This window comes from Peromyscus maniculatus, chromosome 12 (assembly GCF_049852395.1).
Source record: "Peromyscus maniculatus bairdii isolate BWxNUB_F1_BW_parent chromosome 12, HU_Pman_BW_mat_3.1, whole genome shotgun sequence".
Classification (NCBI taxonomy): Eukaryota; Metazoa; Chordata; class Mammalia; order Rodentia; family Cricetidae; genus Peromyscus; species Peromyscus maniculatus.
In genome coordinates, this window is record NC_134863.1 from 34,465,098 (window position 1) to 34,478,030 (window position 12,933).

Genomic DNA, 12,933 nt, shown 5'->3' on the forward strand with positions numbered 1-12,933 from the left:
CTCCAGAGCCACACCACCTGGGTTCCTACAACAGCTCTACCACCAGTTACCAGTGCAGCTTCGAGCACATTGCATAATTTCTCTGGCCTTAATTTCCCAGTGTATAAATGGAAATAATAAATGGAGTAATATGCATGGAGTGGTTTGGACAGTGCTTGACAGACAATGAGGGTGAAGAAAAGTTGTCCTTATTATTGTCCTTCTAGATATGCATGGGGGATTCAGCAAGAAGTTGAAAAATGATCTATTGACGCAATTCATGGACATCCATTCCTAAATTATTGGGATCTTCATCTAGGGATGTATTGTGTATTAACATAGTTTTTGAGGATTTGCCATAATCATTCAGTTGTACTACTAGAATCTGTTTTATTAAGTAAAAAAGTTGGAAAGTATCACCTAATACAGTATTTCCGACACATAATAAATAAACCTGATGAAGTTGAAAGAGGTCCGATTACCCAGGGTAATGTAAATTGCATCACTGGATGTGCTGCAGGGCCTTGAGGGCATTTATCATTCTTAGACCGTATGAGGACCAAGTGGAGGAGCCAGGCGGAAAGTGTGGCGGGAGCAGACTTCCCTGAGCACCTTTATCCAAAGCCGAGAAGGAACCTGGGGAGGCAGAAATGCCTGCTGTGCACAGGCTCCTTCCTCTGGGGTTGTTTACTACAAGACTTAGCATCTGAGTTACAATGGATGTGAGGGCTGCTTTGTTCTGAAAGCCTCTCTTGTCCTCTCTCAACCTGACAGCTCAGTTCTGTATTCATAACTCGTCTCACCATTGGGACCAAATGCGTGACAGAAGAAAACTGGAGGGAGTGTCCTAGTTTGATTTCTGTTCCCGTGATAAAGACCATGACCCAAACTACCTTGGGGAGGAGAGGGTTTACTATGTTTTACAGGTTAGAGTCCATTACTGAGGAAAGTTAAGGCAGGAATTGAGAAGGGAAACTGTGATCTAAGTATATTGAGTCTAAAAAAATTTTTTTCAATAAAAAAAAAAAAAAAAAAACGGAAGGAGCAAGCCTACAGGAGGAACACCACATGGTCCTTTGAATAAGAATGGCCCCCATGGCCTCACATATTTGAATGCTTAGTCATCAGGGAGAGGCACTACTTGATAAAAAGGAGCCATGGCTTGGTTGGAGTAGGTGTGGCCTTGTTGGAGGAAGTGTCTCACTGGGGGAGGGCTTTGAGGTTTCAAAAGCCCAAGCCGGGCTCAGTATCTCTCTCTGGCTGCCTTCGGATCTAAACGTGGAATTTTGAGCTAGTTCTTCAGCACAACATCTGCTTGTACGCCGCCAAGGTGCCCGCCATGATGCTAATGGACTAAACCTCTGGAACTGTAAGCAAGCCTCAATTCTTTATTTATAAGAGTTGCCTTAGTCATGGTGTCTCTTCACAGCCGTAAAACAGTGACGAAGACAACTTGCCTCCCAGCTTCTACTTAGCCTTGTTTTTCCATGCTCCCCAAGACCATCTGCCCAGGGCTGATGAGGCTCTCCTCCATCAATGAGCAGTCAAGAAAAGGCCCCCAAGCCAGGCAGTAGTGGTGCTTCCCTTTAATTTCAGCACTCTGGAGGCAGAGCCAGGCAGATCTCTGTGAGTTTGAGGCCAGCCTGGGCTACAGAGTGAGTTCCAGGGAAGGCACAAAGCTACACAGAGAAACCCTGTCTCAAGAACAGAAAAGAAAATGCCCCATAATAACAGGTTAATCTGATGGAGGCGATTTCTCAATTGGGCTCTCCCTCTCTGGTGCCTCTGGTTTATGTCAAGTTGACAATACCTAGCTAGCGCTGGCAGGAAAGATTTCTCTCCGCGCGGGGTTTCAACTCATGCTGGCTTGGCCCCATTGTAATAATGGACCCATAAGGCAGGCCTGAGTCTTCATTTCATTGTATATAAGAAGCAGAGAATTCAAGAAGCCACAGCAAGATCAGCCCCAGAGGGTCCCATGACTAGTGATTACTTTCTCCAACCAGGCCAACCTCCTCCCTTTCACTAACCACCTCCCCAAATAGTGTCTTATTTTTAATCTATCGCGGGCTTAACCAGCTCATTAAGTCAGACCCCTCCTAATCTAGTCATCAGTGATGATGCCCTCACAGACAGAAGCAGAAGTGTTCCTCACTAATCTTTCCAGCACTTTTAATCCAGGCATGTCTTCTGTCAAAAGAAAACATTGCCGATTGTGAAGTTACAAGTGTGGTTCTGACTGAAGAATGACTTGTAGAAAAGTTATTCTTGAGAGACATCTGAGCGGTGAGGTAGAAAAATGGAAAATGCCCGGGACTAGGCCATAGCCATCTGTTTTCTTCTCAGTGTGGGGTGATCTTAACAATGGTATCACCTAGCTAGACAGCCTGAAGCATAGGATGGCAGTTGGTCAAGCTAGCAGAGCTTCCACAAAGATTATTGTCTTCCTTCTGGGAGCTGTTTAATAGTTCCACAAACTATCCTCTTGCTCAAAGTAAGCTTGTATCCCACCTCCAGTTTATTCCTGCTCTCTTGGACTAATTATTAACAGTGCTGTCTTTCACTCTGAAAGTGCCCATTTTGAATGCTAAATGTGATCACCTAGTGTGATCACACTAAGCACATCCAGCACCAGCCTTTTAAAACAGTTCTTGTACTTTAAAACATGTCCTCTTGCCATGTACTTTAATTGCAGAGGCAGGCAGATCTGAGTTCAAGGCCAGCCTGTGCTAGATAGTGAGTTTCAGGACTGCCTGAGTGACAGAGAGAACCTATTTCCCCCCCACTGCCCCCTAAAACCACCTCATTAAAGCCTCCACACCACCTGTATCCTACATACCCATCCTTGAAAATGCTTAGACTGCCAAGGGCAGTATGAAGAGTGTAGGTACTGAGAGCAGCCAGAAAATACCCCTCTGCAAGCAGATTGCATTCCTCATCCCTCTGGTGATCTGGAAAGCATGGTGGAAGCTGTTTGGTAAACATCGAAGTCTTGGTTGAATTTTCCCAGAACTTTTGCATATATGATATGGGATATGGTAATATATCTTGTAAACTAGGAAGGGATCATCATTAAACTATGAATATTGTTGCTGCCTACCAATAAAAATAAGAAACTTCAGTAACCTGAGGAGGGGGAAATTAAAATTTCCCAGAGGACTGGGATTAGGCCTGTCCAAAGTGAGGCAGAGTATTCCCTGAACATAAATGCACCTTCGCCTACCCAGTTTTTCTTGCCACAGTTACAGGAATAGCAGGCAACAACCCATCTGGTTATCCTTTCAGAAGACAACGTTGCCTGAATTTGGGGGGGATCAGTACGAATGTGATATCCAAAATAGCTGAAACACTAAGACCCGAGGTGGGGAGGAACTCAAGGCATTGCTTGCCTAGGCTACGTGCGCAGCCTGCCCAGCTTGTGCATGCATCTGCAAGGAGGTTCCGGCTTTACTCATCTGAGACCTCAGTGTTAGGAATCCAACCGGCTAAATCTCACTATGTGCCCTGTCTTGTATTTGCCTCACTGTACTGCAGGTGACATCAGTTGCAAGGGGATGACCGAGCGCATTCACAGCATCAACCTTCACAACTTCAGCAATTCCGTGCTCGAGACCCTCAACGAGCAGCGCAACCGTGGCCACTTCTGTGACGTGACGGTTCGCATCCACGGGAGCATGCTGCGCGCGCACCGCTGCGTGCTGGCAGCCGGCAGCCCCTTCTTCCAAGATAAGCTGCTGCTGGGCTACAGCGACATCGAAATCCCATCGGTGGTGTCAGTGCAGTCGGTGCAGAAGCTCATTGACTTCATGTACAGTGGTGTGCTGCGAGTCTCACAGTCGGAAGCTCTGCAAATCCTCACAGCCGCCAGCATCCTGCAGATCAAAACAGTCATAGATGAGTGCACACGCATTGTGTCACAAAACGTGGGTGATGTGTTTCCAGGCATCCAGGATTCTGGCCAGGACACACCAAGAGGCACACCAGAGTCAGGCACATCTGGCCAGAGCAGTGACACGGAATCAGGCTACCTGCAGAGCCATCCACAACACAGTGTGGACCGAATCTACTCGGCACTGTACGCTTGTTCCATGCAGAATGGCAGCGGCGAGCGCTCTTTCTACAGCGGTGCGGTCGTCAGCCACCACGAAACCGCACTCGGCCTGCCCCGTGACCACCACATGGAAGACCCCAGCTGGATCACACGCATCCATGAGCGCTCCCAGCAGATGGAGCGCTACCTGTCCACCACCCCTGAGACCACACACTGCCGCAAGCAGCCCCGGCCTGTGCGCATCCAGACCCTGGTGGGCAACATCCACATCAAGCAGGAAATGGAGGATGACTATGACTACTATGGGCAGCAAAGGGTGCAGATCCTAGAGCGCAATGAATCCGAGGAATGCACGGAAGACACCGACCAGGCCGAGGGCACAGAGAGCGAGCCCAAAGGTGAAAGCTTTGATTCCGGGGTCAGCTCCTCTATTGGCACCGAACCTGACTCAGTGGAGCAACAGTTTGGAGCGGGAGCCTCAAGGGACAGTCAGGCGGAACCCGCCCAACCTGAGCAGGCAGCAGAAGCCCCAGCTGAGGGCAGTGCCCAGCCAAACCAGCTAGAAACAGGTGCCTCCTCTCCGGAGAGAAGCAACGAGGTGGAGATGGACAACACAGTGATCACTGTCAGTAACAGCTCTGATAAGGGCGTCCTGCAACAGCCTTCAGTCAACACATCCATTGGGCAGCCATTGCCAAGTACCCAGCTCTATTTACGCCAGACAGAAACGCTCACCAGCAACCTGAGGATGCCTCTGACCTTGACCAGCAACACACAGGTCATTGGCACAGCTGGCAACACCTACCTGCCAGCCCTCTTCACTACCCAGCCCGCGGGCAGTGGCCCCAAGCCTTTTCTCTTCAGCCTGCCACAGCCCCTGACAGGCCAGCAGACCCAGTTTGTGACAGTGTCCCAGCCCGGCCTGTCTACCTTTACTGCACAGCTGCCAGCGCCCCAGCCCCTGGCATCATCTGCAGGCCACAGCACAGCCAGTGGGCAAGGCGAAAAAAAGCCTTATGAGTGTACTCTCTGCAACAAGACTTTCACAGCCAAACAGAACTACGTCAAGCACATGTTCGTCCATACAGGTGAGTGTCGCTTCTCTGAAAACTTGGCAGCAGGGTATGGAGGGCTGGGGTGGGGGTGGGGGGCTGGGGACAATAGGTAGAAGGGAAGGGTTGGAGTCATCTTTCAAATTTCAAAGAAACCCCACCATGGGCCCCTTCTAGAAGTCTAGCTATACCCGTCATAGGAATAAAGTACCCCAAATCATAAGAACCCTTCATGGAAAAAGGATGCTCCAGGAGTGTCCAGCCTGCAGAAGAGAAGACTCGGGGCATCATATTCAAGTACCAGAGGTTTGGAGGTGGCGCAGCACAGGTTCAAAGCTTGCTCTTGTGGAGACAGACTGCTCAGTCTGGAGTTCAGGCCCAGCTACTTACTACTGAACCATGCCACCTTGGAAGAAGTCACTTAACTCCTTTACACCTGATTTCCTTTGGGGGTGGGGGAGAGGAGAGAGAGAATAGTAGTGATGTACCCTCCTTGTCCTGCTTTTGAGAATTGTATAGACATACATGACTTAAAGATGTTCCTAGCACAGTAAGTTCTGTGTCAGTTGTAGCTGTGATTACCATTATTAAGATGGCTGGGAAGAAGAGGTAGTAAGTTTATTCTGTTTGGCTCCAAAAAATAGAATTGAACCACTGAGAGCTCTACAGAGTCTTTCAACTAAATAAAAGAAAAAGTTGAACAGTCCAGGCTGCTCTGGGCTATTTGTTTCTCCAGAGGACTTAGGAAGGATGGTTTCCTGGACTCTTACAACTCCAGAGATAACGCTCAGCAGACCTCTGAGCCTGCCCTTTCCCTAACTGTATAATGGGACACAAATACGAGTATCTCCACATAAGAGATCATCCGAGTGGTTATGGCTTCCCACAGGTTCTCTAAGAACTAAAGTCACTGGCTGCAACAATGAGAGTCACACTTGAAATTCTTACAAGAGTCGCTCTCCTGGCAAAGTTTTTAGTCTAGAATAGTTATGTTAGATAAAACCATTCGTCAGGGAATACTTACATACTTGAATTCTAATACAGGGGGAAAATTCCCTCGCAGAGCAGCCACACATCTCACACCAGGCTGGCACAAATCTAAGGAATAAGGTAGACGGCACATACATTTCAATAGAGGATCAGAAGAAAAGGGAAGCCATTGATACATAAAAACGCTCCCTATGCACGGGAGCAACTGAAATAGCACATGGCCTGAGCTGAACTTGGCCTTCTTTGTCGTTCAGTCTAAGTCAGGACATGAAGTTAAGTGTATGTGACATTATGTCCATTACCTGTGCTTAAATCTTCATTTTCACACATCCAAATAAACACAGAGATTCATTGCTGGACTTAGAAAGAAAATTGGGTAGTGATAAGTCATATGTTTAATTTTCTTAGGGCAAAGGTGAATGCAGCAATAACCTGAAATCAATCAAATGAGTTAACCAAAGAGCCTTTTTTACTTATGGAGTATTATATTGCAAATAGGCTCTCAAGTAGTTTTATCCTTTTCATCTGAAAACAGCTGATTTAATAGTCTTGAAAATTAAGAATTAGCAATTAAGATTAAGAATAGTGGAAGAGCCATTTGTGCAAGTATCTCTTTAGGCAAAGCTGACTTAGTTCATCTTGGACCACATACATATCTTCTTTCCTTGTTAGTGTCTTCTATAGACGCATCAAATAGAAAATACGTACATCCTGTCAGGTCATGTACTGAAATAAGATCTTAAATTTGCAACATAAAACTCTCATCCTACCACAAATTGTCTTTTCAGTGTATCAATGCATTTCTCCAGTAGGTGTACCAAGGAATCCTGTAGTTAATCCAAGTAAATGGCTTTGCCTGTGATAAAAATCAGCGGTGGTTTTGTACACTTATATATTACAGAAGCAAAAAGCTATAGGTAAAGACATTTTTATAAACCTGAGCTATATTCAAAGTGTGGTCTGCATAATGCAGTAGATGACTAAGGTCCTCAGTAAATCCTGAAGCTATTTAAATGTATATAATGCAGGCACATCTGAGAACAGTCTTGTACCTATGCCAACCAGGCATTTAGTTCTTTCAAATCAACTCTTTATTTACCCTTTCATTCTAGAGTTATTTGGCACTGACAGTTTGGAAAGTCCTATCTATATATTTCAATATTGAACATGGAAGCAAAAGAATTAGAGAAAAAGAAAGCTAGCACCAGCCGTCCTTCATGGGACAAAGCAGGGTTCTCTCTCATTTCTCCCATCAATAGACAAAACAAGGGTCAAAATAAGGGAGCAAGAGGTAGGGATCAGAAGCCAGAGATGGAGGATGTTAGAAGGCTAAGCCTCGGTGTTGCCATGGATTTCAAGGCAAGCAACTTAACAGAGTGTCATATATTTTATCTGGAAACTCCAGGTGGAACTTTCTCTTAAGATCCAAACTTAGGGCATTTTACTTAAAAAAAAAAAAAAAAAAATCTATAAATGAATATGGGCTAGCATATGTAGTTTCTTAGCAAATGTTTGTTGAGTGAGTATGTAAATGAATGTTCAAAAATGTGGACATGCTTTCCAGGAGAACTTAATTCAAGTAACTTATACATAAATGCATTCTTTTCTCTGCACGACTTTTAGATTTCTTTCTTTAAAAAAAAAAAAACTTTAGAATATACTGTAGGGTATCTATATTCCCACTTGTGGTTTTTCACCAACAAATTACAGTTCTTTGGCTTTTTTCTGAATCATATTATCAACAGCCCAGCCGTTGGTGATGCTTTTTAGCCCATTGATGTCCTGTGCACTTAAGATAATTCTGCTCCTTTTGGGAGCTCAGCTTCTTCAGCCATGAATTCAATGTAGAAAGAGGAATAGCTGTTAACATGTCAGTGTTAGCAGTAGGGTACTAAGAGAGACACAAGACAGTGCTTTGACCACCCATATAGGAATTGGACTATTAATCTTGTCAAGATAGTGGATGTATTTTTAGAGGAGGAAGTCTTGTTTTACCACTTGGTGACTGAGTGACTTTAAGTGAGTTCTAGTTTGAACCCAAATCACAGTTTTTCAGGTCTTAATAATAGGTTACTCTGAGGACTAAGTAATGGATACAAAAACTCTAGTGTATAAATGCTGTAACATTATCACAGCCACTTAGGAATATATATTACAGAGACACCATGCATTTTTCAGCAGGAGCTAGGGGGAAGGAACTGCTCACGTTGGGAGGAGGAGTTAGCAGGGATTGAGCCCTTGCTTACCTTACTCTTGGCTATTGTTCGTCTTGAGGACATTAGCACAAAAGTAACAGGAGATACTATTTTCTGGGGTGTTAATATCTACCCCATTCATACCACTATAGGAGGTCAGATAATATAGACAAAGTTCCCTGGGTACTTAAAGTTCTACTTACCACCAAAATATCTGAGTTGTCAGTGAAGCCACAGAAGTTTGTGAATATATATGTCCCAGTTAGCAGTCCTTCCTATACACTCAGCAGGGACTAGGCAGAAAGGCCAGCAGGGGGTCATACCAGTTATATCCTGTTACTGCATGCCCTCTCTCACCAGACACCTCTGGATGGAGAGTTTGAGCAAACCCGCAATGTTGGTACCAAGCCCTTTCCTGTTTTCTGGTCCAATCTTCATTTCCCCATTGAGTAGATCTGTACTTCCAGGACTACCTCTATTCCCTCATCCTCTGCCTTCCTTGGTGCTCTATGCCTCACCAAGCATCCTGTCTGGGTTTTCTGACCCCCAACCATCCCCTCTGTGCTCACCCAAAGAAGAGGGTAGGCACTGTGCTGCAGCAGAAGATGGAGAGGCGGTGACAGTGGCAGACATAAGTGGAGCTGAAAACTGCATTTACTGTTCTTTACATAGCCCTGGAAAAGCCTGACTAGAATAAGGAATAATCAGTAGAATAAATGCGTTCTTGCTGAGCCCCCGATGCTAAGATCTCAATGCAGGCCTGTTATGACTCTCGCTGAAATGGTGTGAACCCTCTGTACCCATTTTCTAATCATTATTTTTCTTCCTCTTCATTTCTCTCCCTGTCTGTCATAATAGTGTTAAGTGTCAGAGCTGGTCCTTGAGGGGCCAAAGAGCAGGCTTTGAAAAATTGAGGAAAACAAACTTTTACCACTCCATCCTCGAAAAGGCAGTATAGGCTTCTCCCCTGATTCTTCACCTGCTGGTTGGCCTCTCAGCCTCCAGCGCTGAGTTGCTGACTGGCAGGAAATACCGTCTCTATGCTTTGGGCTGACCTTTTTCCTTCGGGTACCACTTCTTCCATTGACATGTAGACGTAAGATTGTGTGCTTCACTTTTAATTGCTAGCTTTACCAAACAGCCTGCTTTAGGGCTCATCTGAAACATTATTTTCTTTATTTTGGTTTGGCCTTTGTTTAACTCAGGATTCACTCTCCTATGCAGTGAAGTGATTTCTCACTTGGTTTACTTTATCCTCAGTTCCTGCAGGCTGGATGGGACATTTTAGCTTTCCTTAAAATGACCTGTACTTTGCTTTAAGTGCCTCATCAATTTTCAAAAGAAGTTCACACACATGCACTTTGGAACTATTATTAAATTATCAATAAGGAAACCGAGATTTAGAAAGCTTAGATAACATGCCCAAGTCACTCAGCCCAAGAAACACAATTCCTCTCTGACTCCCCCGGAATGGATCACTTTAAAGTGAAGGGCTCCTTGTGCCTGCTGCTTTTTATGTTATGGTTCACCTTTCCTCTTTGCATTTCGGGACCCTTCCTAAGCTCCCAGCCTTGCTGATATGAACCACTGGCTCCCACCCGGAACACCATCTGTAACTGTTTATCCTCTTCCCCTCACGTTTCTGCACTTGGAGAACCACAGTCTACAGACCATTCATTTCATATGTAGTGCCCCATTTCCTTTCAGGTTTGCTGGAAGGAACATGTCAGGAAAGTAAGATGATAGGGAAAATGTTAATTCCTGCTAAGTGACATTGTTTGAATGAGCGTGAGAAGAGTGAGTGTGGGCAGATGACTGACGTGAAAATGCACCCAGGTCATCAGGCAGTCCCTGAAATGCCCAGCTCCATCATCTCAGCACTGGAGTAATTATAGAGAGCACCTTTCTCAGGGCAGCTCCCAGGTGCCTTGTGCACACTTTTCTCATTAACTCGCACTCCCTTTTCCTGTGGCAGGGTAGAGAACCAGATACTTTGTCCTATTTAAAAATGGGGGACTGCCAAAGCATTGAGTGATTAAGCAGGTTGCCCTCAGGTCATTTGCTGACAAGGCCGGGACTAGAGGCCTCAGGGGTTGTGGACCACCCTGAGATGAAGACCAGTAAATCCACAGAGCCATAGCAAGTGCTTGGTCCAATTTGTCACTCAGAGAAGGCACAACAAACCCAGAGAGATGAAAACACTTCAGAAGCCCAGGGTCACAGAAATAATTACTGGATAACCATCCTCCATGCATACAAACAGCGTCCATCTCTATGAGGTGGACGGAAGATGGTCAGTGTGAGCAATCAATTTAGAGTTGGATTGGAAGGGTGTGAAAGGCAAGAGCCTGGATCGGTGACCTTGCCTGAGGAAAAGGACAGGCCGAGGTGAAAGTTGCCTACAGCAAGAGCATTTAACAGACTCTCACCTGCCTAGCAGCCAAACACCATCTCTCTGCCCTGGAAGGCATGCTTCCCGTTAAAGGTGACAGGTGGGCATGCTTTAAGAGAGTTGGCCAGCATCTCACAGCCACTAGAGATTGGACTGAAAGCACAAGGAGAGCAAAGACCAGCCGAGCTGCAAGCATGTTTACAGCTGACAGAAAGGCCTCGACTAAAAGTAACACGCATGATTGTCTTGAAGGGAATCTCTCATTTACAAAAACGTTGCCAATGTAAACACCATGCATAGGCTGAGAACTTTAGCGAGCTGGACTTATTAGCAGTAAGTCTTCCCCAGATTCTCCTATTTTAATCTAAAAATTAAATTATTCTCTTTAGCCCTAGGATCCTGTGCATCTCATCCCCATTAGAATGCTTCAGTTCAAGCCTCCTTATGTTCGAAAATACCAAGAAAATTGTCTAATGTGAGAAAGTTCCACAAGGTTCAACATAATATGAAGCATCTGACCCAGAACCTGGCATGATAACTGTCCAGTGCATAGGTGTTTGTTTTATTGCTATCGTTACCATGATACATCAGCCTCGTTCAGAATGGAAAAATGAGAATGATAGTCAAGGCCCTTTTTTATTTTATTTATTTATTTATTTATTTATTTATTTATTTATTTATTTATTTATTTTGTTTTTTCTGTTTTTTCTTTTTTTAAGTTTATTTATTAAATTTAATTTTACATATCAGCCACGGATTCCCTTGTTCTCCCCCCTCCCACCCACCCCACCCCCTGCCTTCCCCCCAGCCCACCCCCCATTCCCATCTCCTCCAGGGCAAAGACTCCCCCTAAGGATTGAGTTCAACCTGGTAGATTCAGTCCAGGCAGGTCCAGTCCCCTCCTCCCAGGCTGAGCCAGGTGTCCCTGCATAAGCCCCAGTTCATGCACTGAGCACAGGACCCGGTCCCACTGTCTGGATGCCTCCCAAGCAGATCAAGCTAATCAACTGTCTTATTTATCCAAAGGGCCTGATCCAGTTGGGGGCTCTCTGTGTAGCTTTGCGCCTTTCCTAGAACTCACTCTGTAGTCTAGGCTGGCCTTGAACTCACAGAAATCGGCCTGCCTCTGCCTCCAGAGTGCTGGGATTAAAAGGTGTGCACCACCACCGCCCAGCAAGGCCCTTTTTTAAATGGGAGTTAACTCAAGCTGAAGGAGTGGACCTCTTGTCTCGCTGCACATTTCAGATGTTGAAACATTGCCTGAGAGGGTCTCAGGCTTGACCCTTTGGGCACTGAAGCAAATGCCTACTTCAGGCTATCAGTAATGAGATGGAAAAGGTGGATCATACACGGTAGAGAGTTCATGTCAGCCATCAAAATCAGAAAGCAGCAAGTGTTGCGAACCAATACTACTAACAAAAGCTAGTCTTTAAGCAGTTATCCAAAGTGATGCCCCACACCCATGGGCTTTACTTCTAGGAGGGTCCCTCATGTCATCATCCAGTGACTATTCTTACCTTACTATTTTTAACTAGCAAGATCATTTGGTTTCAGAGCCAATGGTCGACAAAACAGTAAACACACAAGAAAGAAGGGCTTGTGCCAGCTGGCTAAGAAAAAAAAAATAGACAGAAAAAAACTATTTTAGAAATTGACCTAAAAGTTCAAAAAACATATGGAACCATTTAATGGGAGAGGATGTAGCCTTGTAATAAGAATGCCATGCAAGTATTCCCACACCACCCTTGGTGGTCTACAAAGTGATTCCATATGTATTTCATGTCAACACCGTCACAGTGAGGTAAGTGGGACTGTATACCTCGGAGACTCTTGGTGATTTGGTATAATGGTGTACTGTGTGCTGGTGCCTGTTCTTGAACAGGGCCATGTGACTCAGAGGTCAAGGGTTGTGCACCATCCATTCAGCTTCCACAGCAGTGAGGTCAGTCTGCAGACCAGTGCAGTCAGCACAGACCAGCCAGTTCACTCTTAGGTTTCATGTCAGGGAGATGTTCAGTGAGACGCAGATAAACTGAAAGCGTAGCCCAGCAGCCCAGGGCAGTACTCAATAATGGGGGCATTTACTAGGCCGGATAGTGGAAACGGAGACTTCCCCCGAAAGAACCAAGTTATGTGACCAATAGTCTCACTTCCCAAAGGTTGTGGAAAAGCCCTGCCTCCAAGATATTCTCTTAATTCTTACATTTGTTTGCTAATACTAACTGGAAATACATAAATCTTTAATAATGGTACCGAGAATGACTCTTATCCTTT

General features: G+C 45.3%; 1 protein-coding gene across 50 annotated transcripts in view; it reads left to right on the forward strand.

Moving 5' to 3' along the window:
• Positions 1–12,933, forward strand: part of Zbtb20 (zinc finger and BTB domain containing 20) — a 775,725-nt gene that overhangs the window by 740,679 nt on the left and 22,113 nt on the right. For all 50 annotated transcript variants that reach the window (XM_006975752.4, XM_076549395.1, XM_076549383.1 and 47 more), the window contains one exon: positions 3,514–5,118. In XM_006975752.4, coding sequence (XP_006975814.1) covers positions 3,514–5,118 — 1,605 coding nt within the window. The remainder of the gene's footprint in view (positions 1–3,513; positions 5,119–12,933) is intronic.